Raw genomic sequence first — 24040 nt, 5'->3', positions numbered from 1 at the left:
AAACAGTGATTAATCATGTTAGTGATGTCTGACTGCTATTATTTTGAACACAACTGTAAATAAATGCTGAACCCCTGGATGTTTAAAGTCTATGGGCAGTCAGCAAGTGGTTAATCAATTAATGATTTGTACCTCCAAATAGTATTGAAAAAAATGCATATAGCATTGTCTGCTGGCACTGAAAGTAACAAAGTAACGATTCTCGAGAGGCTTTGGTTAAAAACAAAATGTCCTGAAGACCCAAATTAGCCTGAGCTTAAAGGGGTTAAAGCATTAAAGATGTTAAAGGGAACCTGTCACCGGGATTTTGTGTCTAGAGATGAGGACATGGGCTGCTAGATGGCCGCTAGCACATCTGCAATACCCAGTCCCCATAGCTCTGTGTGCTTTTATTGTGTAAAAAAACAATTTGATAAATATGCAAATTAATCTGAGATGTGTCCTGTACGTGAGATGAGTCCAGCGTGAAGGAGCCCAGCACTGCCCCGCATCCTCAGAATCTCCTCCTTGCTCCCCGACGTCAGAAAGCTAGAGTACTGTAATCTCGCACACAGAGCTATGGGGACTGGGTATTGCGGATGTGCTAGCAGCCATCTAGCAACCCATGTCCTGAGCGCCATACACAAAATTCCGATGACAGGTTCCCTTTAGATGTGTATTACTGTATTGCAGCGGCAGCAGGGAGCGCACGGTGTCATAGCAACCAGTGACGCCGTGCGCTCCTGCTCTCAGGAGGGATCCAGGCCGCGGTTCCACGGCCCGCACACGGCCGTGTGCATGGGGCCTAAGGCTAATAACCCCTTAGTATATACCAGTGATGGCTAACCTTGGCACTCCAGCTGTGGTAAAACTACAACTCCCAAGATGCCCCACTTGCTTGGCTGCTCTCAGAACTCTATAGAAATAAATGGAGCATGCTGGAAGTCGTAGTTTCACCACAGCTGGAGTGCCAAGGTTAGCCATCACTGGTATATACCATTCAATTAGCTGGCTTACTTTATGACAGAGGCAAATTTTTGGCACATCTTGCTGCTCGCAAGAGCTTACAATCTATCGGGGGAAAGGGGTGACACAAAAAGTTTACAGTGCTTGTTTTGTACAATGGTCCAGACATATTTGGAAAATATGGGAATAGATATAAAGCTGCATGAGCCAGTCACCAGCAGATATCTGTAGTGCTTCTGGGTTCATGAGTGCAGTGGACAGTTTGATGATAAATGGGCTACATATGGAGAGGAGTTAGGTCAGGGGATGTAAAAGGACACCCTAAAAAGATGTGTTTTTAGGGAGCACCAAAAACTCTGTATATTGCGATTTAACCCAATTTCTTGCACTATTCCAGAGAATTGGTGCAGCTCGGGAGAAGACTTGGAGCCAGGAGTTAGAGGTTTGGATTATGGTGCATGTCAGTCGCAAATCATTTGCAGAGCGTAGAACAGGGGTAGGGTGGTAGACAGAGATGAGGGAAGAGATGTAGGGGGGGGGGGGAGCACTGTGGAGAGCTTTGTGGATGAGAATGAAGACTTTAAATTGAATCCTGTACTGTATGGGCAACCAGTGCAGTGACTGGCACAGAGTGGAGGCATCGGTGTTACGGTTAGACACATAGATGATGCTGACTGCTGCATTAAGGATAGATTGGAGAGAGGAAAGTCTGGTTACGGGGAGGCAAATTAAGTGAGTTACAGTAATTGAGGCGGGAATGGATCAGGGCAATAATGAGAGTTTGTGTTTCCATAGTGAGAAAGGGGTGGATTCTAGAGATATTTTGAGGTGCAGGCGAAATAGGCAGATGAGAGACTGAATATAGGGGGTGAAGAAAAGATCAGTGTCAAACGTAACACCAAGACAGCGGGTGTGCTGATGGTGTCACACACTGAGGAGATATCAGGTTTTGGTAGGTTAGTAGACTGAAGTAGTTCAATTTTTAAAAGATTCAGTTTCAGATAGAGAGAGAGGACATGGTGTTAGAGATAGCGGAGAGACAGTCACTGGTGTTCTGTAATACAGCAGGGGGGATGTTGGGGGATGAAGTGTATAGTTGGGTGTCAGCATAGAGATGGCAGTGGAAAACAAATCTGCCGATGGTCTGTCCAATTGGGGCTGTGTAGAGCGATAAGAGTAGGGGGCCTAGGTCTGAACCCTGAGGAACCCCAACAGCAAGAGAAGTGGGGCCAGCGAATGATACACCAAAAGAGCGGCCAAAGAGTTAGCAAGAAAATAGTATCTAGTGTATTTAATACTAACTGACGCTGACCAGTGAGGAAAGTCAGATGTCAAATTAAACATCATTTGAATTTGTGATCTAGCTAGCATATTTAAAAAAAATTATTCCCGTTTGTCTGAACCCAAGACTTGCTGTATGCGAGGCAGATGCCTTAGCAATTGGCTCAACTGCTGTCAATGGGAGTATTTTCTCTATTTGATCTAGTTTGCAAATACAATATCTGAAACTTAATGCGACTTTGACCTTGACCAGTGAAGGAAGATATCAAAGTCAAACATCATTTATATTTGTAATCTAGCCAGCATATTTAAAAGTATTTTTTTCAGATGTTCTGGTGCAGGTCTTGAAACCAAGACCAACTTTATGTGAAGCAGATACCTTAGCAATTGAGTCACATGCTCAACCACTAGCAACAGTTATGTATGTACCGAGTTAGCAAATACAGTATCTGAAACTGTGACCGGTGAAGAAAGTGAGATGTGAAAGTTATATTTTATAAATTTGTGGTGTGAAACCTGGCTAGCTAATACATTCAGTATAAGGCTTCATGCATATGAACGTGCGCTGGCCAGGCACGCATGTGGATTGCGGACCCATTTACTTGAATGGGGCCCGCGATCTACATCCAACTATCCGCACCACAAAAAAGTAGAGTATGCGCTACTTTTTTGCGGTGCAGAGGCATGCACAGAAAACCCACGGAAGCCCTTCGTAGTGCTTCCAATCCAAGCCTCCGTTCCGCACCGCACCTCCCGGATTGCAGACCCATTCAAGTGAATGGAGCCGCATCCGTGATGAGGGGTGCACACGGCCGGTGCCCCATGTATTGCGGATACAGCCGTGTGCATAAGCCCTAACTATTACCCATGTCTAGTGAAAAAGTCAGACATTGGGGGGAATTTATTATAAAGGATATATTTGAAGTCAGTTTTGCTTGAGTCTACATTGGTTTACCATATGCAACATTTATCAAATGTCATGGTTGTTTAAAAAAAAAATATATAATTGTCTCATACTTAAACCTAACGAGTCCACCCTAAGCTACTCCAGTTTTTCTTCTCCATACTGCTGGAGTCAGAGTGTGACTTTTTTGAGACTTTTTCAAAAAGTTTCAATGATAAATGTGGAGTGAAACTCAGTAACATAGCTAACCACACCCACATTACAAAACTGATGTGAATCGTGTAGAAATGCAAAAAAGTCGCCAAATTTGGTGCGAGTGCAAAAATTTGCAAAAGCCCTAGTTTTGCGACTTTTTGATGTCATAATTCTGGAGGAAAGGTAAGATAAAATCAGGGCCATTGTCTTTATAATCTCTTATGCAATTAGCATGGACTGCAGATAATATAAGCACATATGTGGAAACAGAGAATTAATAATATCTTCCATTCTGATTGTACAGTGAGTGTGGTGCAGGATTGGTCTCTGACTAATTTAAAAGTCTCAGTAGCAGAATACTACAGAAGTCTGAAACCAACTAAAAGTCAGAAATAGCATCCTTAGTTAAGAACACCAATAGTTAAGAAATGACATGAGTACTTACGCCAGTTGTACATATTTGTTTTGCTCAGAGGGTAAGCATAAGAGATTACTGAAGGTGTCTGTGTTAGGATACTGTCACAAGCTGCATGATCTCAAAGCAAATACCTAGGTTTTTATTGTCAACGGTGTGACACAATTTATTTTCCAAGATCACTTGAAAATGTGCTATAATCATTTCAAAGCACGGAAGTTGCTAGATCATTGGTGCTTAAAAGGGAACCAGTGACACCGAACATATTGTGTAATGTTAAGCAGGAACTGATCAAATTAATTATATATAAAGCCAGTACATGTATTTATTTTCACTGTGGTCGGAACAACAACCTTCCTTGCAAGAGTGTGCTGTCTGACATAATCCTCAGTCATTGAGTAGGACCTCCGCCTAGAATCCTTAGCCCACAATAAGTAAATACTTACTGAATATTTTCCCCCTTTCTATATGTCTGTCTGCTCAGCTCCTCCTGCTCTTCCACAAGCTGCTAGTATGACCCGAACAATCCTTTAGGGCAGCGGTCCCCAACCGCCAGGCCCTGGAAGATGGTTTGCCGGGCCGCGGCGATCAGGGCAGTCTTTAACGCTGTACTAATGAAGCGCTTCCATTATGGAAGCGCTTCATTAGTACAGAAGGACCAGGAAGCGGTGAAGGATCTGTACTCACCACTTCCTGGTCCTCGGCTCGGCTGTGCAGGGCTGCGCACAGCGTGAGGTCTCTCTGTGACCTCACACTGTGCACCGCTATACACAGCCAGAGAATGAAGGAGGATAGCGATGGTGACCAGGAGCAGGAGAGGTGAGAGTTTTTTTGTTTTTTTTCTTCACTGGGGGTGATGGCTGACCTGGGGGTCATGGGGCAGACATTAGGGGCTAATGGGGGGGGGGGGTGTTTATGGCTGACATTGGGGGCTGATAGATGGCTAAAGGTTTGGGGTTCTGATCTGAGGTCTGATTAACATTGGGGGTCTGATTGCTGGTCTGACCTGAGGTGTAATGAAAAATATTTTTTTCTTTATTATTCTCCTCTAAAACTAGGTGCATCTTATAGGGCGAAAAATTACGGTACAGTGCAGCAGAGACAATAGTCAGTTTATATAGTCGTTATATATTTTAATATGCACCTTGTGTTTTGCTATGCGCGTGAATCAGTCAGCCCCGCCCACCCCCACCCCATCCGGGCCCTGTGAGAATTGTCTTGCATGAAACCGGTCCTTGGGGCAAAAAAAGGTTGGGGACCACTGCTTTAGGGAACATATATCTCGTTTCATTTGTAAACTGTCGTTTATTTTTGTAAATTAAGTGCTTCAGAGCAAAATTCCTATTTCTACCATTGTATTATGTACTAGGAAATCACAACGCTTTAAAATATTTAGGTCATTTTTTATGAAATAAACGGAGGGGGTGTTTTACTCTTTAGGAAACACTAGAGTGTTGCTGCATTGAACTAGGCCACACGCACACATACCATCAGCAAAGTGTTCCCAGTTTTACTGACAGAAATCTTAATCAGATAAGCTTTATTTCCATATTTTTTTTTTTTAAATCAATGCATTATAGTGCATGTTGTTCATTTCCAGGATAAATTAATTATCATGCCAAGGAGTAACTGAACCACCCTTTATGAAGATAGCTGTCTACATTTTAATTTTTTTTTTGACTATTTGAAAACTCTTAGATGTTACAGCTCAAAAATGGATGGCAAGGCATTTGGCCAAAAAAGTAAATGGGTTTTTATCAGTTTTCAATAAATGGTGCTCAACTGCTATGAAATTATAATGTATGCCACTACTTAAAGATACCATGTTTGCATAGATTACACATTGAAGCACTTTGGAATATTAATTTGGCCAAGCCCTTAAAGGGGTTGTCTTACTTCAGTAAGTGGCATTTATCATGTAGAGGAAGATAATACAAGGCCCTTACTAATGTATTGTTATTATCCATATTGCCTCCTTTGCTGGCTGGATTCATTTTTTCCATCACATTGTACACCGTTTGTTTCCATGGTTACAGACCACCCTGTAATCCATCAGTGGTGGTCGTGCTTGCAGACTATAGGAAAAAAGTGTCAAACTTTCTGGTGGACAGGGCCATGGGGAACACACACAGGCTGGCGCTTTTTCATTTTTATTGTGCAAGCACGACCACCACTGATGGATTGCATGGTGGTCTGTAACCATGGAAATTAGCAGTGTATAATGTGATGGAAAAATGAATCCAGCCAGGAAAGGATAATAACAGGCAATATGGATAATAACAGTATATTAGTAAGTGCCTTGTATTGACTCTCTCTCTACAAGATAAATGCCACTTGCTAAGTGAGACAACCGCTTTAAGATGTATGTGCATGCGTGAACGGTAGAGACAAAGCGCCACGAGTCACTATTTACATGCACCCCTCCTGTACAGTGATCATAGCCAAGCACCATTTCATAAAAACCCACCGCCTCCATCACATTTACATGGTCCTAGTATATGGAGGTCTGAGATGTCTGCAGGAAGACAGGAGATGCATGAGGATGGGGTTGTTCCAAATCTTAAGGCAAATAATAGTGTCTGCACATGAAAGACTTAGACAATTTCTTCATGAGGAGCCATGTCCCAACCACTTATGGACCAGAGATTCAAGCTTATCCTTATCAGCACCACATAGTTCATCAACCTGTAGGATTTAAGAACAAACAATTGCTTAAGTGCCAAACAAAAATGGAAACACTGAATTTACTTACTAAGTTGGATTTAGAAGTCCCAACTGTTCCTTCCTAACAACTGCCTGCTTGTTAGTGGATGAAATGATCTCCTCCACTGTATAGAGATGAGGAATGGCTACTTCCATCGCTTGTCCTCGTACAGATTCATTGTTTCTGGGGAGCAGATCAATGTTCTCAATCATCATTTCTGGGCAGATGTTTTGAGGTGTCCACATAAAAGATCACTGATGAACATGCTGCACCTTTACACACGCCAATTATTGGGAACAGGGATCTGTACTTCATAAATGATCGGGTCGTGTAGGTCCAGCATTAGACTCCAGTAGTACAAAGGCAGTAATATCAATACAAACATTTGGCACTTTAATCCAACTTGATCCAGCTGGTAGAATTTCACAGCAATTCAATGCTACACCTAGTCAATAGCAAAGTGATGCAATGGACGTCTGTTTGCTCTAGCTTTTCTTCATGACCAGAACACTGAAAAGGTTTCTCCTACAGCCCCTTCAAAACTACTCTTTAGAATAAGGGGTTCCCCAAGGTGTGTAATCATAGATTAAGGGGAGACATGACACCAGTGCCATCAGAATGATCATTGGGGCAAGTAGGTTACTGACTATTCCGGTAGACAACTAGTCATCAATCTCAGTGCTCCTCAGAAAAACAAAAAAGCAGTTTTGATGGTTCCTGAGAATAGTATTAGTTGCAGTCCTTTACCAAGGAATGATAAGATACATTGAAACTGAGTGGCACCCATACGTTATTTTCTGCTGCCAGAACTGACTATTCTCAGAGGCTACAATACATACAGGGGGTGAACTGGCCATTGACAGAGAGAAAAAAAAAACCTCTCAGGCTATGAGCTGAGCGCTGCGATTGGCCAGCGCTACAGCATGGGAGAATGAGACGCCGGCAGGTTCCCCTGGGTGGAGCCTAACTATAAAGATACCGGAGGCTATACCGGGAGAACGGAGCGGCGCCCAGGTATAACAGTAAGTGCAGGGAGATCCCTGGGCGCCGCTCTCCATGATAATTGTGGAAAATAGGCTGCAGTGTATACATGAGAAATAACACTGTAACTGGCCCTTACATAACTTGTATTTGGAATGTATAGATTTTCCCCTCGGCAGGCTCCGACTTTCCCAGAGCCGGTGGCTGGAAACTAGCTATAGTTATGAAAACTCCCCATAGAGTGCACATGGAGACAGGAGATTCTAAAATCTGAGAAGCTAGTGATGATTTAAAATCATATACGTAAAGGTTCCCTTCCTTCAAAAGGATATATGCTTTTTACATACCCACTATTAGGGTCCATTCACACATCCGTAGTGTATTGCAGATCCGCAATACAACCGGCCGACACCCCCATAGAACTGCCTATTCTGGTCTGAAATTGCGGACAAGAATAGGACATGCTCTATTTTTTTCCAGAACCGCGGGTCGGAAGTTCGGGGCAGAGCTCCAGAAATGCGGATAGCACACTATGTACTGTCCGCATCCATTCCTGCCCCACAGGATAATTGCGGAACAGGTGCGGACACATTCTGTGTAATTTGTGCTGGCTAGAGCTTTATATCAGTGTTATGGCATGTGCAGTTAGAGGACTGAACAGTAAAGACGACAACACTACAGCTACTGCCTTCATCATTGATGCAGACACTGATATATCCTGAAGGAGGGGCACCTTGAAAACTCTAGGAAACTGACATGGAATCAATAGAAACTGTATACATTTTCATAATACTGTGCATCAGCTTTAATTGCCTAAATAATAATGCCACCATTATAAAGGTGTAACCAACTCTATCATTACAACACAGTTAGGCATACCTTCTTTCCATCCTTGTAAAAGTGAAACGTTGGCATGGCCCTTATTCCATATGCAGATGCTATGTCCTGCAAAACATAAGACGATTGAGAGAAATAAAAAAAAAAAGAGTGACCATGTGACAATGTGTGAACAGAAGCTAGACTTTAGTTTTAAGAAAGACACAGCATTTCATCACCAATAAGCCTTCAGGGAGGGAGGTCCGAGCCCCTTCAGCTGTTTGACTAGACTACAGTACTTGGACAAGAGTTTCAGTCTCTCATAGTATACCAAAGAGAGCACCGTACACTATATAGCTGCAGCTCACTCCCACTGATTTGAATGGGAGCCGAACAAAGGCCATGCGACCAACAGATGTGGTATTACAGACGGAGGAAAAAGCCACGGTGCTCGCCAAAGCGCCCTGGCCTACTCCTAGGTGCTGGGAGTCATAGCCTATCCTGAGGATGGATCATCATTAAAGTTCCCACAAAAATGGTTAGTCTCTGGCCCATTCGAAAGGTACATGGACGTAAATTGTAGTTAAAGGGAACCCGTCATCAACTTGATGCTGTCCATACTAACGGCAGAATAAAGTAGAGACAGGTGAGTTGATTTCAGCGGTCTGTCACTCATGAGCTAAAAGTAAGTGGTTGCTGACAACCAACATCACAATCTTTGTAGACTGGGCCTGGAAAAGAGTCACGGCCACCCGAGAAGAGTCCTGGTTATCCATGAAGTCCTGCTCTCCTGCTGATGACTGACAGTCTTCTACCTAGTTTTCTCCCTTTCTCTCTAGCAGAGAACTGCCAATCATCAGCAGATGGGCAGGAGAGCAGGAGATTATGAATAACCAGGACTCTTCTCAGGTGGCAGTGACTCTTTTCAAGGCCTGGGCTTCAATGATTATGATGCTGGTTCTCGGCAACCACGTACTTTTAGCTCAAGAGTGACACACCGCTGAAATCCGCATTTCTGTCACAAATTTACACTGCCCTCAGGAAGGTCAGCAGAAAGTTGATGACAGGTTCCTTTTAAGGTAATCTTACCAGAGACACTATATATGAGTTATAACCTCCTTTCTGATCCTCAGCTGTGTTATGTGACCAACTCTCTGATCTCCAACTGACACAGGACAGAAAGTCAGTTACTTCTCTATTCATTCCTAAGAGACGGACATTGAGACTCCCATAGGAATACATAGAGAAATAAACTTCCTGTCCACACATAAGATGCTGTGTTATTTGGAAAGTCAGAGTGCTGGCCACTTGACACAGCTGAGAAGCAGAAGAGAGGTTATAACTGAAAAATACAGTCTGGTAAGACAATTACATTCACTACAGATTACATCATGTACCTGGATTTGGATCGATGCACAAATGATTGCCATATTTTTTTAGGCATTTCTCATCAGATCTGTAGCTTAGGAGCTTTAGTCCAGTCTAGACATACAGCCACGTGCACAAAACATTGCTGTATACAAAAGGCCAAAAGGTCATTGCAAAAATAATGCTGACCAATATATTGATAAACACTTCCAAGATGACTCTACAACCAGCATTCCTCCTTCATTTCTAGAAGGTCCAAACTAGTCAAATACTGTAGCTCCACCTGGCTTGTGTACAGGGAGATGCAATGCAAAGCTGGGCATAGATGGAAACAGATCTGGTGCACTGAAATATCTGACAACTACTGTATGTGTGTGCTGTAACTTACCCCCGCCTCGTCCACATCAACCTTGTACAAGAGAATTCCTGGGTACTTAGTGGCAAGTGACTGGAAAACAAACAAATGGTTTGGGCAATGATGAAAAAAACCCGAAAAAAATGAATACACTATAAAAGGCAGCCATACATATTAAAGTTGAGATAAAAAAACATCTGTCAGGTGAAAAGAAGTAGGCCATTCTTGAAACTTTGGCCTGCTGGCCGGTTTGAACAACATGGACTAAACTGTTTGCACAATGAGCCTTTACCACTCATTCAATGGTTAGAAGCAGCTCTAAGGCTGGGGCTACAGCCAGACTTTTTGTAGCTCTTTTGATTGATTTTAAAGAAGCACTTCCACAAAAATTTGTATTCTCTGACCTGTTAGGAGGGTACATGATGTAAACGGTAGTGAAGGTAGTAATCTTCTTACCAGTGACTGTATTTGTGAGTTATCTCCTCCCTTCTGATCCTTAGCTGTGTCATGTAACCATCTCTCTGATCTCCAACTGAAATAGGACAGGAAGTCAGTTACTTCTCTATTCATTCGGAGAAACTGGCTTCCTCATTAGATTAGAAGGAGTCGAGTGTTAGTCATATGACACAGCTGAGGATCAGAAGGGAGGATATATCTAACAAACAGTCACTGGTAAGAATATTATATTCACTACAGTTTACATCATGTACCTTTCTAACAGGTCAGAGAACAACTATTTTTGTGGGAATGCTTCTTCAACTATTGAGTAACAGAAGCAGTGCATAACATGGCATACAAGTTAAGGTCCTTTTTATATGGACTGATTTAGCTGGAAAATTATCAGGAATGAACAAAATGTCCCCAATAAATGCCTCAACTTCAGGGCAATGACGGCTACGTTAACATGCAGCAATTATCTCCTTTGTAGGGGGACGATTGCTACAGTGACTGCTTGTCCCCATACAGTTTCATTGTTTCTGGCAGGGCTGTGGAGTCGGTAGATAAATGCTCCGACTCCGACTCCTCAGTTTTTTGTACTTCCGACTCCGACTCCGACTCCCCGACTCCTCTGTATTTAATATGCAAATGTATTTTATACATTCCTTGAAGGAAAGAAAGAAGTTCTTCTAAGCTCTTATAGCAGAGAGGTAGTTGGGCAGAAGCTGCTGCCTTCTCCTTTGTGTGCTGATCTTCTGCTGAAGACAGGGCAGTGGGAGGATCCAAGAAGGGACATTTATTTTAAAACATGATTTCCCTAGAAGAATCCCATAGTCATGTTTAAAGTTTAAGATAACATTCTGAGTTTACACGTTTTATAGCCTTAGCTGAATGACAGCAGTTTTTCCAATGGTTTACAGCAGGGATGTCAAACTCGTGGCCCTCCAGCTGTTGCAAAACTACAACTCCCATCATGCCTGGGCATACTACAGCTATCAGGGAATGATAGGAGTTGTAGTTTTGCAACATCTGGAGGGCCATGAGTTTGACATCCATGGTTTACAGCTTCAGTCTTGAACTATTGACCCTCCATTCCCTTCACTTATACAAGTGTCTCTAGTCCTGCAAAACACATATTTACTTAATCCCTTATCAGTGAGAGGCTCGGTAAACCATGGGCATTGTGTTCCCTGTAACATCAGAACACAACACAATGGAAAGTATATGTATTGCCACTCCTAATTGTGCATTGCGTGCCATATAGTGAAGCATATGAAAAGCATGCTTCTTCACATCACTGAACGCGTTTGTTTTGCGGTTACGTGAGGCACTGCATGCATTTACCTTTATTCTTACAGTAGAGAAGTCATTAATTATAACTGTTTATGAATTCGGACATTTAAACATGCTTTTTTATTTTTTTATTCCAATTTAAATTTAGTAGGAGTCGGAGTCGGTTCATTTTTTGCCGACTCCGACTCCAGGTACCCAAAATTGACTCCGACTCCGACTCCTCGACTCCGACTCCACAGCCCTGGTTTCTGGGCAGCAGATTCCCGCGTGTAGTGCCCGACTGGCTGTCAGAAACAATTGTTTTAGGTGCTGGATGAAAGAATCACCCAATGAAAGAGCATTTGCTCATCGTGCGTTCGCCGACAGCTTCCATACAGGTCAAGTATAGGGAATGAGTACTTCTACAAGCATTTATCCCCAATAACAGGATAGATTTTAGGGTGATGTAAAAGGACCATTAGTTTACTGCTTTGGACTACAGCGGTCACTCAAAAGCGCTACAAAAAGTCTAACGCTGGTCAAACCACATGGCTGCTGGCGTATATTTTTGCAATAGTGTTCCCCTAATTGTTGGCTGATGACATTTGCACAGTAAACTAAAAGGATGAAAGGGTCACTCATTCATTTCATGCTTCCCCTTGCCCTGCATATCGCAGGGCAAGGGCTGTTTGGTATAGATTATTACACTGGTAGACGGAGGCAATGTTCCCGGTGACGTTACCTGCACTAACAGGCGGCCCATTAGTGCCGATGATGTCACCGGGAACACTGCCAGGAGGAAACCTCCACCTAGCATTGCCCGGCGTGTCACCGGATCTGAAGAAAAAGCCCTTGCCCTGCTCTATACAGCTTCACTCAGATGGGCTCAGAGGACATACACAGTGTGACCGAAGTAATGGCAGTACCAAGAGAAATGAGGCATTATTCACCTTGCAGATCTAATTAGGGTAGGTTCATACTTGCCTTTATCGGATCCAGCAGGTTGTTCCAGCAGAGAACAGCCTGGCGGAGTTCACCGGATGTGGCTAGGTGGATACTGTTGTCCACTGGCGGACCCCTTTGACTATAATAAGATCTGGCGGGGATCCAGACACTTTCCAGCACGCGTGCCATATTTCGGCTGGACAAACAGCGGATGCAGAAGTTTTTATCTGTCCGAAACCGGGGACTCATACAGGTAAGCAGCCAGATCCTATTATAGTCAATGGGATCCCGTGGTGAACAGAAGCATCTGGCTAGGCCAGACACGGTGAACTCTGGCAGGCTGTTCCTCTGCAGAATCAGTTAGGCACACAACTGTATGTATTTTGCGGTCCGCAAAAAATGACGTCCCTGTTCATTCAGTGTTTTGGGGAATGGAACAGCTGTCCCTTCATACAACAGTACTATCCTTATCCGTAATGCGGACAATAATAGGACATGTTCTATTTTTTTGTGGAACGGAAATACGGAAACAGAATGCACACAGAGTAACTTCCGGTTTTTTTGCGTACCCATGTGTGCATAAGCCCTGAGACAGAGGTGTGAACCTACCCTTACAACATACAAATGTATGAATATTCCAGATCTGTCTAATGATAGGCCTGTAACTACAACAAGAAGTCACTTTTATGTCTGGAGCAATCTAGATGGGGATTCTTTACTGTAAGAGCAGGGACTATGGAAGCCTCTGCCAGAAGAGGTTGTGGTTTTTCATTTGTTGACAGAGTTCGAGAGGAGCCTGGCTGTGCTTCTTTGAAATATATGATCTCACAAGTAATGTCTACCAGATTACTAGATAATGGTTAATTCTCATATTTGGAGCCTTGAAGGAATTTTCGCTGTAATTGAGATGTGGGTTTTTGCCTTCCTCTAGATTAAAGGGGTTATCCAATTTCATGCAACAGCCCCCCCCCCCCCCCCCCATGTGCCGAGCCCCTCAGAGGTAATATCCATGTTCCGGGCCTCAGAGGGGATATATTTACCCTGCTCCCAGCGCCGCTGCTTCTCCCTGTACATGGATGAAAACATCCGGCCAATGGCAAGCAGGGACGAGCCTCCCTAGCATCATTGGCGAAGCTAGGGAGGCTATTCCCCCATCTGCCATTGGCTGCTCCCCCTCGACACCGAATGTTTTCATCCGTGTACAGGGAAAAGCAGCAGCGGAGGTGGGGGACCAGGAGCTGCACCGGGAGTGGGGAGCCAGGTAAGTATATTCCCTCTGAGGGGCACGGTACATGGGGGGGCTGTTGTATAATGTTGGATAACCCCTTTAACACCATAGGATTATAAACTGGAATTGACAGACCTGTGTCTTTCCTCAGTTGTCATGTACAGTACAGGGAGTGCAGAATTATTAGGCAAGTTGTATTTTTGAGGATTAATTTTATTATTGAACAACAACCATGTTCTCAATGAACCCAAAAAACTCATTAATATCAAAGCTGAATATTTTTGGAAGTAGTTTTTAGTTTTAGCTAGTTTAGGGGGATCTCTGTGTGTGCAGGTGACTATTACTGTACATAATTATTAGGCAACTTAACAAAAAAACAAATATATACCCATTTCAACAGGGCTGTGGAGTCGGTAGATAAATGCTCCGACTCCGACTCCTCAGTTTTTTGTACTTCCGACTCCGACTCCGACTCCCCGACTCCTCTGTATTTAATATGCAAATGTATTTTATACATTCCTTGAAGGAAAGAAAGAAGTTCTTCTAAGCTCTTATAGCAGAGAGGTAGTTGGGCAGAAGCTGCTGCCTTCTCCTTTGTGTGCTGATCTTCTGCTGAAGACAGGGCAGTGGGAGGATCCAAGAAGGGACATTTATTTTAAAACATGATTTCCCTAGAAGAATCCCATAGTCATGTTTAAAGTTTAAGATAACATTCTGAGTTTACACGTTTTATAGCCTTAGCTGAATGACAGCAGTTTTTCCAATGGTTTACAGCAGGGATGTCAAACTCGTGGCCCTCCAGCTGTTGCAAAACTACAACTCCCATCATGCCTGGGCATACTACAGCTATCAGGGAATGATAGGAGTTGTAGTTTTGCAACATCTGGAGGGCCATGAGTTTGACATCCATGGTTTACAGCTTCAGTCTTGAACTATTGACCCTCCATTCCCTTCACTTATACAAGTGTCTCTAGTCCTGCAAAACACATATTTACTTAATCCCTTATCAGTGAGAGGCTCGGTAAACCATGGGCATTGTGTTCCCTGTAACATCAGAACACAACACAATGGAAAGTATATGTATTGCCACTCCTAATTGTGCATTGCGTGCCATATAGTGAAGCATATGAAAAGCATGCTTCTTCACATCACTGAACGCGTTTGTTTTGCGGTTACGTGAGGCACTGCATGCATTTACCTTTATTCTTACAGTAGAGAAGTCATTAATTATAACTGTTTATGAATTCGGACATTTAAACATGCTTTTTTATTTTTTTATTCCAATTTAAATTTAGTAGGAGTCGGAGTCGGTTCATTTTTTGCCGACTCCGACTCCGACTCCAGGTACCCAAAATTGACTCCGACTCCGACTCCTCGACTCCGACTCCACAGCCCTGCATTTCAATTATTTATTTTTACCAGTGAAACCAATATAACATCTCAACATTCACAAATATACATTTCTGACATTCAAAAACAAAACAAAAACAAATCAGTGACCAATATAGCCACCTTTCTTTGCAAGGACACTCAAAAGCCTGCCATCCATGGATTCTGTCAGTGTTTTGATCTGTTCACCATCAACATTGCGTGCAGCAGCAACCACAGCCTCCCAGACACTGTTCAGAGAGGTGTACTGTTTTCCCTCCTTGTAAATCTCACATTTGATGATGGACCACAGGTTTTCAATGGGGTTCAGATCAGGTGAACAAGGAGGCCATGTCATTAGATTTTCTTCTTTTATACCCTTTCTTGCCAGCCACGTTGTGGAGTACTTGGACGCGTGTGATGGAGCATTGTCCTGCATGAAAATCATGTTTTTCTTGAAGGATGCAGACTTCTTCCTGTACCACTGCTTGAAGAAGGTGTCTTCCAGAAACTGGCAGTAGGACTGGGAGTTGAGCTTGACTCCATCCTCAACCCGAAAAAGCTCATCTTTGATGATACCAGCCCAAACCAGTACTCCACCTCCACCTTGCTGGCGTCTGAGTTGGACTGGAGCTCTCTGCCCTTTACCAATCCAGCCATCTGGCCCATCAAGACTCACTCTCATTTCATCAGTCCATAAAACCTTAGAAAAATCAGTCTTGAGATATTTCTTGGCCCAGTCTTGACGTTTCAGCTTGTGTGTCTTGTTCAGTGGTGGTCGTCTTTCAGCCTTTCTTACCTTGGCCATGTCTCTGAGTATTGCACACCTTGTGCTTTTGGGCACTCCAGTGATGTTGCAGCTCTGAAATATGGCCAAACTGGTGGCAAGTGGCATCTTGGCAGCTGCATGCTTGACTTTTCTCAGTTCATGGGCAGTTATTTTGCGCCTTGGTTTTTCCACACGCTTCTTGCGACCCTGTTGACTATTTTGAATGAAACGCTTGATTGTTCGATGATCACGCTTCAGAAGCTTTGCAATTTTAAGAGTGCTGCATCCCTCTGCAAGATATCTCACTTTTTTACTTTTCTGAGCCTGTCAAGTCCTTCTTTTGACCCATTTTGCCAAAGAAAAGGAAGTTGCCTAATAATTATGCACACCTGATATAGGGTGTTGATGTCATTAGACCACACCCCTTCTCATTACAGAGATGCACATCACCTAATATGCTTAATTGGTAGTAGGCTTTCGAGCCTATACAGCTTGGAGTAAGACAACATGCATAAAGAGGATGATGTGGTCAAAATACTCATTTGCCTAATAATTCTGCACTCCCTGTATATAACCATGCTATGCAGCTTCTAGGGCAGAGGTCAGCAACCTTCGGCACTCCACCTGCTGTGAAACTACAACTCTCAGCCTGCATACTTGCTCCCATAGTTCTGGGAGTTGTAATTTCAGAACAATTGAAGTGCCGGAAGCTGATTATCTCTGATCCAATGACTGCTCCACCAGAGTCACATATGGCTAAGCAAATGCAGAAAGTCCTTGCAGCAGAATGAGCCCCAATTATTGTGGGAACGAGCCCTAGGGTCCCATTTAGGCCTCTTTCACACTAACATAAGGGCTCCGTGCCTGTGCTGCTGGCAGAATAATGTGGTTCCGCAATACAAGGGTCACCAGCCGTGTGCATTCCACATCACAGATGCGGACCCATTCACACTTGAATGGGTCCGCAAATCCAGAGGTGCGGAACGGAACCACTATGGAGTGCTTCTGCGGTGTTCCGTTCCGCAAAAAGATGGAACTTGTCCTATCTCTGTGCGGAACGGACGAATCCCGGACCCCATTCAAGTGAATGGGTCTGCGATCCACATGTGACTGCCCCACAGTCTGTGCCCGTGTATTGCGGACCGCAATTTGCAGCCCGCAGCACGGAGCCCTTATGTTCGTGTGGAAGAGGCCTTACAGGACATTTCATTTAACCGGGGTGGGGGGGGGGGCGTTGCACCTCCTAGAGGCTCCGTTCTCCCACCTCTGGCCACGTCCTGCTACACTAGATTGACAGGGCTAGGCATAGTTGGTCTCCTACCTCCGGCCCTGTCTGCAATGTATATCTTGCGCTGTTCAGTAAGCTGGCAAGCGCCCTTCACTCGGTAGTGTAGCAGAGCGTGGCCAGAGGTGGGAGAACGGAGTCTCTAGGAGTAGGTGCAACGCCCCCCCCCAGGTGACAGAAACCCTTTAATGAGGACTGATTATATTTACTAGTAACTGCTCGCATTCCCCATGTAATTACAAATCTTGCGACTGTCTGTCATTAATTTATTATTCCTACTAAAAGTTCATTAATGAATTGCCAGCAGTCTTCAGGAGGGTCCCTGCACTCTGACACTATTTAATCGGAGCTGGCAGTGTCAGACACCCCCCCAACTGTTAACACCCTTCTGGATCTTTACTGCAGGCAATTCATTCATCAATATCTAGTAGGAGCTATAGAGGAATGACACAGCATTCCGTTAGAAGAAAATTCCTTTCTAACCACTGTGATTACTTTGTTTCAATATATAATATATCTATTTTAGTCAAAATTTTCTTGCAATATATTGAGGGTAGCACCTCTTAGACTGGCCCATCTACCTGGGACTTCTGAGCAGAGTACGTATGTAGCTGGTTCCTACACTGCCCTGAATATTGTAGGCTTAAGTAAGTCCAAAGTGAGGCAGTTTCTTTAGTGATAGGGACCCATCTGCGGAAGCCACCTTAACGCCTGGTAGATGGGCCTGACACGTATGTGCGCTAAGAGCTTCCATTATTCATGCATACTCATTTATAGTCGGTATTGTACCACTTTTATCTAGAATGACCCCCATTTCTTAGCTCTATTGTTTGTATATCTAATGGTGTGCAGCCATTTTGTTTTTTGTCACTATAGCTTTTTGTTATTTGCTGATGAAACTGGTGCACATTCCATAAGAAATCTCCTGGCTGGAGTATACAAATTTATTAAAGTGTGTGCCCCGTAAAGTGACAATTGTCACTGGAAGGCCTGTCACAGGTAGGCAGGTCACCCAGAAGACCAATAGAGGACCTGCTGCTGCTTCTATGGACATGTTACTCAGCTACCGAATCGCTAAGGTAGTTAGTTAAAGCCCAAGTCTACAATGGCGTGGGCTTTAGGGACCAGTTCTGGCTGGACACATGCACAAGGCCAGCTACAGATCCGGTGGTGCTCCCCCGCTCTCAGCAGGTTTACCCAGATAATCATGGGCCCTGTTGGCTCAGCCCAGGCTTGCGGACACAGGCCAAGCCCTGATAGCAGCACCAAACCACCATTTCTCAGAACTTAGACTACTTGCATGTTCTCTCTTCTGTCTGAACTCTGTCTCTTGGGGTACATTCACACAGGGCAGACTTGTTTCCGTAATTCCTGCGATTGCCCGCCACCATAGGAGGAGTGGATCATTACACAGCGCTCACTGAAATCAATGGACTGTCCATATAACCCCCCCCCCCCCCCCCAATGCTGGGTCCTCCAACCAAGGCTCTTTGCAGCCACTCTCAGTGCCTAATAGTGTATGGTTTCCACTTACCTCATAGAAAGGAGCTATATGCTGACAAGGTCCACACCAGGTGGCGGTGAAATCCACCACTATGAGTTTATCTCTGCCACTTTCAATAATGGTCCTATATTCATCCTGTTAAAAGACACCTGTAGTCAGACAGTGGCATGATCTCACAAGAACAGGGGTTTCACATGTCTATGGCCCTGCTGGACATAGCGGAGCGCTGTGTACAGCTACCTCCCACAGTCCTGAGCAGACATACGCAACCACCGCTCAATTTAAACCAGGAACATATTACACCGTCCTAGTGCTCAGTGGCTGAACCCCCCTGATAAAACACTTACTGACAGGATAGGGGATGATCACTGTTCAACAGAAAACCCGTTTAAGCATTTTAATTAATTTTATCATCAGGATCCAAAATCACCTTTCCCTTGGAGCAGTTTTGGTGGAGCTGTGCATTGTGCTGTACCAATTAAATGCCAAGAAAATCCGGGACCCCCACTTGACTACTTTAAAGGGTTTCTGTCATCAGAGAAATGGTTATGTAGCTGGCTGACATTAACGTCAGCAGAACATAACTGTATGACTTATATCTCCCTGCCTGCCGCCATGTGCGCTAAATGACTTATAATATGCAAAACGTCCTCTCACCATTTGGCACGTCCTTGTAAAGGTGATTGACATCCTCGGTCTCCTCTGTGCCCCGCAAATCCTGCACCATCCATTTTAGTATTAGGCGCAGTGAGTGAAGGACGCTCGCCTGCTGCAGTCCTTCACTCACTGCGCCTGCGCCAAATACTAAAACGGACGGTGCGGGATTTGCGGGGCATGAAGGAGACAGAGGATGTCAATCAACTTTACAAGGATGTGCCAAAGGGTGAGAAGACGGAGCCTCTAGGTGCTGCAGCAACGCCCAACTAGATTATGAAAGTCATTATTTAGCGCGAGCGGCGGCAGGCAGAGAGATAGAAGTCATACAGTTATGTTCTGCTGACATTAGCACATCGCTAATGTCAGTCAGCTACATAACCATTTTTCTCATGACAGAAACCCTTTAGTCCCTGGTGGCACTGAGCAGTGATGGGAAGGCTGTGGTATTTCCCGATTTTTAACTGTATCTGCCTCATCAGGAGATACCGTTGTACACAGCGGTGAAGCAGGGAACGGTCAGCTCTCAGTCCACCATGCGCCAGCCTGTGTGCCCCCCAAAGGGTACGATGCAGTGATGTGCTCCAGTCATCAGGGCTAGGTGAGGAGTTATTTATAAAAGTATGGGGACAGCACTACTGTGAGAGGGGCAACACTACTGTGTGGGGGTCCTAAGGACATACTCTATTGTGTAGGGGACACTAAATGGCTGCAACTACAATGTCGCGCACTAATAAAACATAATGATATGTCGGGCAGTAAGAGGCATGACTACTGTATAAGGGCACTAAGTCAGCATTCTATTGTGAAGGGGCACTAAGTGGGCATAACTACTTTGTGGGGCACTGAGGGAACATGCAACTGTAGATGGGGCACTAAGGGAGCAAACCATACCTCCCAACAGTCCCAGATTTCAGTGGCTGTCCCACAGTCCCGATACAGGGGAGGTATGACCCGCTTCTTGCGGCTGTCCTTGCTTCCATAGGCAGCTGCCTGTATTGATGAAGCAAGAACCGTCCATCCGCTCACTGCTTCATCATTTCTCCCCCCTGCCGGCTCTCCACAGGTGGCACCTTACTGGGCATATTACTGTCAGGGGGCACCCATCTGGCCAAAGCTGCAGAGAGGGGGCACAAATTTGGCCATAATTACTGTTAAGGGGACACAAAGCTGGCATAACTACTGTGTGGTGGCATAAAGGGGAAAAATTACTATGTGGGGGCATTTAGGGGACTGGGTGGGTTTTGGTGTTTAGTTATGTTTTGGGCGCAGTTAGAGGCATGGCCTAGTGCAGAAAAAAAATTGTAGCGGTGCACCACGCATAGCGTCCCTCTTCCTTCTTTTCAAAAGTTGGGAGGTATGAGCATAACTACTTTTTGGAGCACAATATTATTAAATGGGGGCATCACCACTAGGGCTGAAACGATTACTCGATTAAATCGAGTCATTCGACACAAAAAATCCTTGATGCAAATTTTTGGCATCGAAGATTCGTTTGTGGCATGTGACCACGGAGCGGGAGTGAAGCGCTTGCTATTACTCCCGCTCCGTGGTCTCCCACTGTGCTTGAAATACTCACCTTTCCAGCAGGAGCCTCTGGACACTTCAGTGCAGCGCGAGACCATGGACGTGCTGTGACCTCCTGACGTACGCACATTGTGACCTGATGCGCTGTGTGAAGTCAGGCGCAGAGCAGCACGGAACAATGGAGTGTCGGCGGCGCCCCTGCTGGAAAGGTAAGTTGGTGAAACCGAAGGGGTGGGGGCGTGACTAAGGCCGGGCGCCCAGAGTGCACAGCGTCATAGCAACCAATGCTGCTGTGCAATGCAGGTGTCAGGAGAAGCAAGGCAGCAGAGACTATGGCACTATGGGTGGGGAAGAGCTGGTGGCACTATGGGTGGGGAAGAGCTGGTGGCACTATGGGTGGGGAAGAGCTGGTGGCACTATGGGTGGGGAACAAAGGGTGTTGGGGACTGATGCCAGGGGTCTGATGAGTTTTTATAAAGGAAAACAGTCTATTAATTCATTTTTTTTCTTATTAGAATACTCGATTAATCATAAAAAATAAAAGAGAGAATACTCGATTACTAAAATAATCGTTTACTGCAGCCCTATCACCGCTGTATAAGGGCACTATGTGTGCATTCTATTATGAAGGGGGTCATAACTAGCTTGTGGGGCACTAGGGGGGGGGGGGAATTGGGCACATATAGACAGGCAGGGTTATGGCTCTTTTGGCGCATCGCTGAGATTATGCTCCTTTGCCTTTTCAAAAGTAGTGAGGTATGTAAGGGGTGGTACACGTCTCACGGATTATGGGCCGCCTTTTGAAGCCAGTGTCAGTGCTGGATAGTTAAAAAAAAAATATATAATTGTATTACTCATTTGTAATTCCACTACTTGCTTTCGCAAAAGCTGCATGGAAACGCACCTGAGAATCCCTGAGTCATCCCTGCCCCTCAGGCATCACAGCTGCACCAAGCAAAGTGCCAGTCACAAGTATGTGGACATATATGAGCCTGAACCCCATCCAACAGCACCTCTGCATCCATACAGAGCAGGGGTCGTGAGGTGTGAACAAGGCCTATGTAATCGCCACACACTGCGGCATATAGGCAGTCCCTTCACTCCGGCCCGCTCCCAGTCAGCAGGTAAGGAGTTAAACATGCATGTGATCAGTGCTGACCACTATTATACCACCCTCTACGCCCTGACTTACCAAGCTCTCCACATAGTGCACCATGATGTCAGGCTCGTCAGGACACGTCTGCGTTATACAGCCAGTACTAGTCCCCCGACCTGCTGTCTACATATACACGGGAGTGTGTGGGCGGGAAAACGAGGCCGAGGAACGTCCCCTGTGAGAGATGCGGCTGGGAGTGTCATGCAGCTGCCCCGAGCTCTGCTTATGTTTCCACTATTCCTATGAATAGATTTCTATAGAAGAGGATAAAGTGCCTCTATGGCTCTCTAACGTGAAGAGTGGGCATTTCCAGGGCGCTGCCAGGAAATACTTGAGGGCAAGCTGGGGCTGGTGCTGCCAGTAACACACCCTGTGCTGAGGCAGGGAGTGATTCAGGACACTGGCAGTGTAATGGCAGTATTCCAGTCATGTGGAATTTAATATAGTGTAGAGTTTATGAAAGCCATTTTTCTGGTGTTAAAATAAGGAACATTTTTAAATACAGTGGCACATAAATCTGTGCACAAGTGGCGCTTGTACATTTCCCTCACCATTTTGCTAAAAGGGGGCAGAGTGTTGATGTGCCATCATCCCAGTCACAATTATCATCATCGGGTGTCAGACGTAAATGATGACTGAAGTCTATGGCAGCCGTGAGGCGATATAGATTTCAGGTCAGGTGCACGGACTGCCTGAGGATGCACTTAATGTATGATGAAGTATGCAACGAGTTACGGGTGGGCGATATAAAATATATACGATAATATCGTCATAAATTCAGGCAACAATATAGATTTTAGTTATATCGCCATAAAAAAGAAGCTTCTCACTCACTGCTCCGTAGCCTCCCGTCTTTGCACCGCACTGCAGGGCCTTGCGTTCACACCGTCAGCGCGCTGCTTCCTCTTCATTACACCGCACTATGTCTCAAAAGTGTGGTGTAATGCAGGCACCCACTCCATTCAAGTGAATAGAGCGGGTGCCTGTAATCAGTGATGGTCAGTTCACAGTGTTCGCCAGAGGACACATGCAGGCTGCCATCTTTAGTAAGGTAGACTCACCCGTCCGGCGAAGCACAAGTAAGCCCTTAGGCCTCATGCACACGACCGTTTTTTTTTAAGATCCGCAAAAACGTGGTCCGTGATCCGTGACCATTTTTTCGTCCGTGGGTCTTCCTTGATTTTTGGAGGATCCACGGACATGAAAAATGAAAAAAAAATCTAAGTCAAGTTTGCCATTGAAATGATAGGAAAAAACGGACACGGATCACGGACGCGGATGACAATCTTGTGTGCATCCATGTTTTTTCACGGACCCATTGACTTGAATGGGTCCGTGAACCGTTGGCCGTGAAAAACATAGGACAGGTCATATTTTTTTCACGGTCAGGAAACACGGATCACGGATGCGGCTGCCAAACGGTGCATTTTCCGATTTTTCCACGGACCCATTGAAAGTCAATGGGTCCGTGAAAAAAAATGGAAAACGGCACAGCGGCCACGGATGCACACAACGGTCGTGTGCATGAGGCCTTACCTGTGACGCAAGCCGGTCTGAAATCCAATGCAGTCACCGGGAGCAGGCAGTTCCGAGAACAGCCAGATGAAGGCCCCCGGCGGCTGTTCTCGGAACTGCCTGCTCCCGGTTACCGCATTTGATTTCAGACCGGCTCGCGGCATAGGTAAAGGCTTACCTGTGCATCGCCGGATGGGTGAGTCTACCTTACTAAAGATGGCAGCCCGCAGGTGTTCACTGGCAAACACTGCGAACTGACCGTCACTGCCTGTAATTACACTACTTCACTGCTCCATTGGAGACTAGGTGTAGGGTGATGACAAGGAAGTGGAGCGCCGCCTCCTCGCCTCACAGCTGATCGGCGGCGGCCCCACAACATGATGCTGCCACCCCTGTGCTTTACACTTGGGATGGT

General features: G+C 45.1%; 1 protein-coding gene across 1 annotated transcript; it reads right to left on the bottom strand.

Annotated features, from left to right (window-relative positions):
- Positions 1 to 6038: 6038 nt before the first annotated feature.
- Positions 6039 to 22350, bottom strand: LOC122922516 (thioredoxin-like). The gene is made up of 5 exons (XM_044273136.1): positions 22147 to 22350; positions 18804 to 18908; positions 9998 to 10057; positions 8305 to 8370; positions 6039 to 6425 (listed from the first exon to the last, which is right to left on the bottom strand). Exons 1-5 carry the CDS (start codon positions 22168 to 22170, stop codon positions 6348 to 6350), a joined length of 333 nt encoding a protein of 110 aa, XP_044129071.1. The 5' UTR covers positions 22171 to 22350; the 3' UTR covers positions 6039 to 6347.
- Positions 22351 to 24040: the final 1690 nt, after the last annotated feature.

This window comes from Bufo gargarizans, unplaced genomic scaffold (assembly GCF_014858855.1).
Source record: "Bufo gargarizans isolate SCDJY-AF-19 unplaced genomic scaffold, ASM1485885v1 fragScaff_scaffold_41_pilon:::fragment_2:::debris, whole genome shotgun sequence".
NCBI lineage: Eukaryota > Metazoa > Chordata > Amphibia > Anura > Bufonidae > Bufo > Bufo gargarizans.
Note: the sequence above shows the minus strand (reverse complement) of the source record. Positions and strands in the feature narration are given on the sequence as shown.

Coding starts and splice junctions, on each gene's coding strand:
- LOC122922516 (XM_044273136.1), bottom strand. CDS start 22,170: ATGGTGCACTATGTGGAGAGCTTG. Junction 18,909..22,146: donor TGCACTATGTGGAGAGCTTG/GTAAGTCAGGGC, acceptor GTCTTTTAACAG/GATGAATATAGGACCATTAT. Junction 6,426..8,304: donor TTTACAAGGATGGAAAGAAG/GTATGCCTAACT, acceptor TAAATCCTACAG/GTTGATGAACTATGTGGTGC.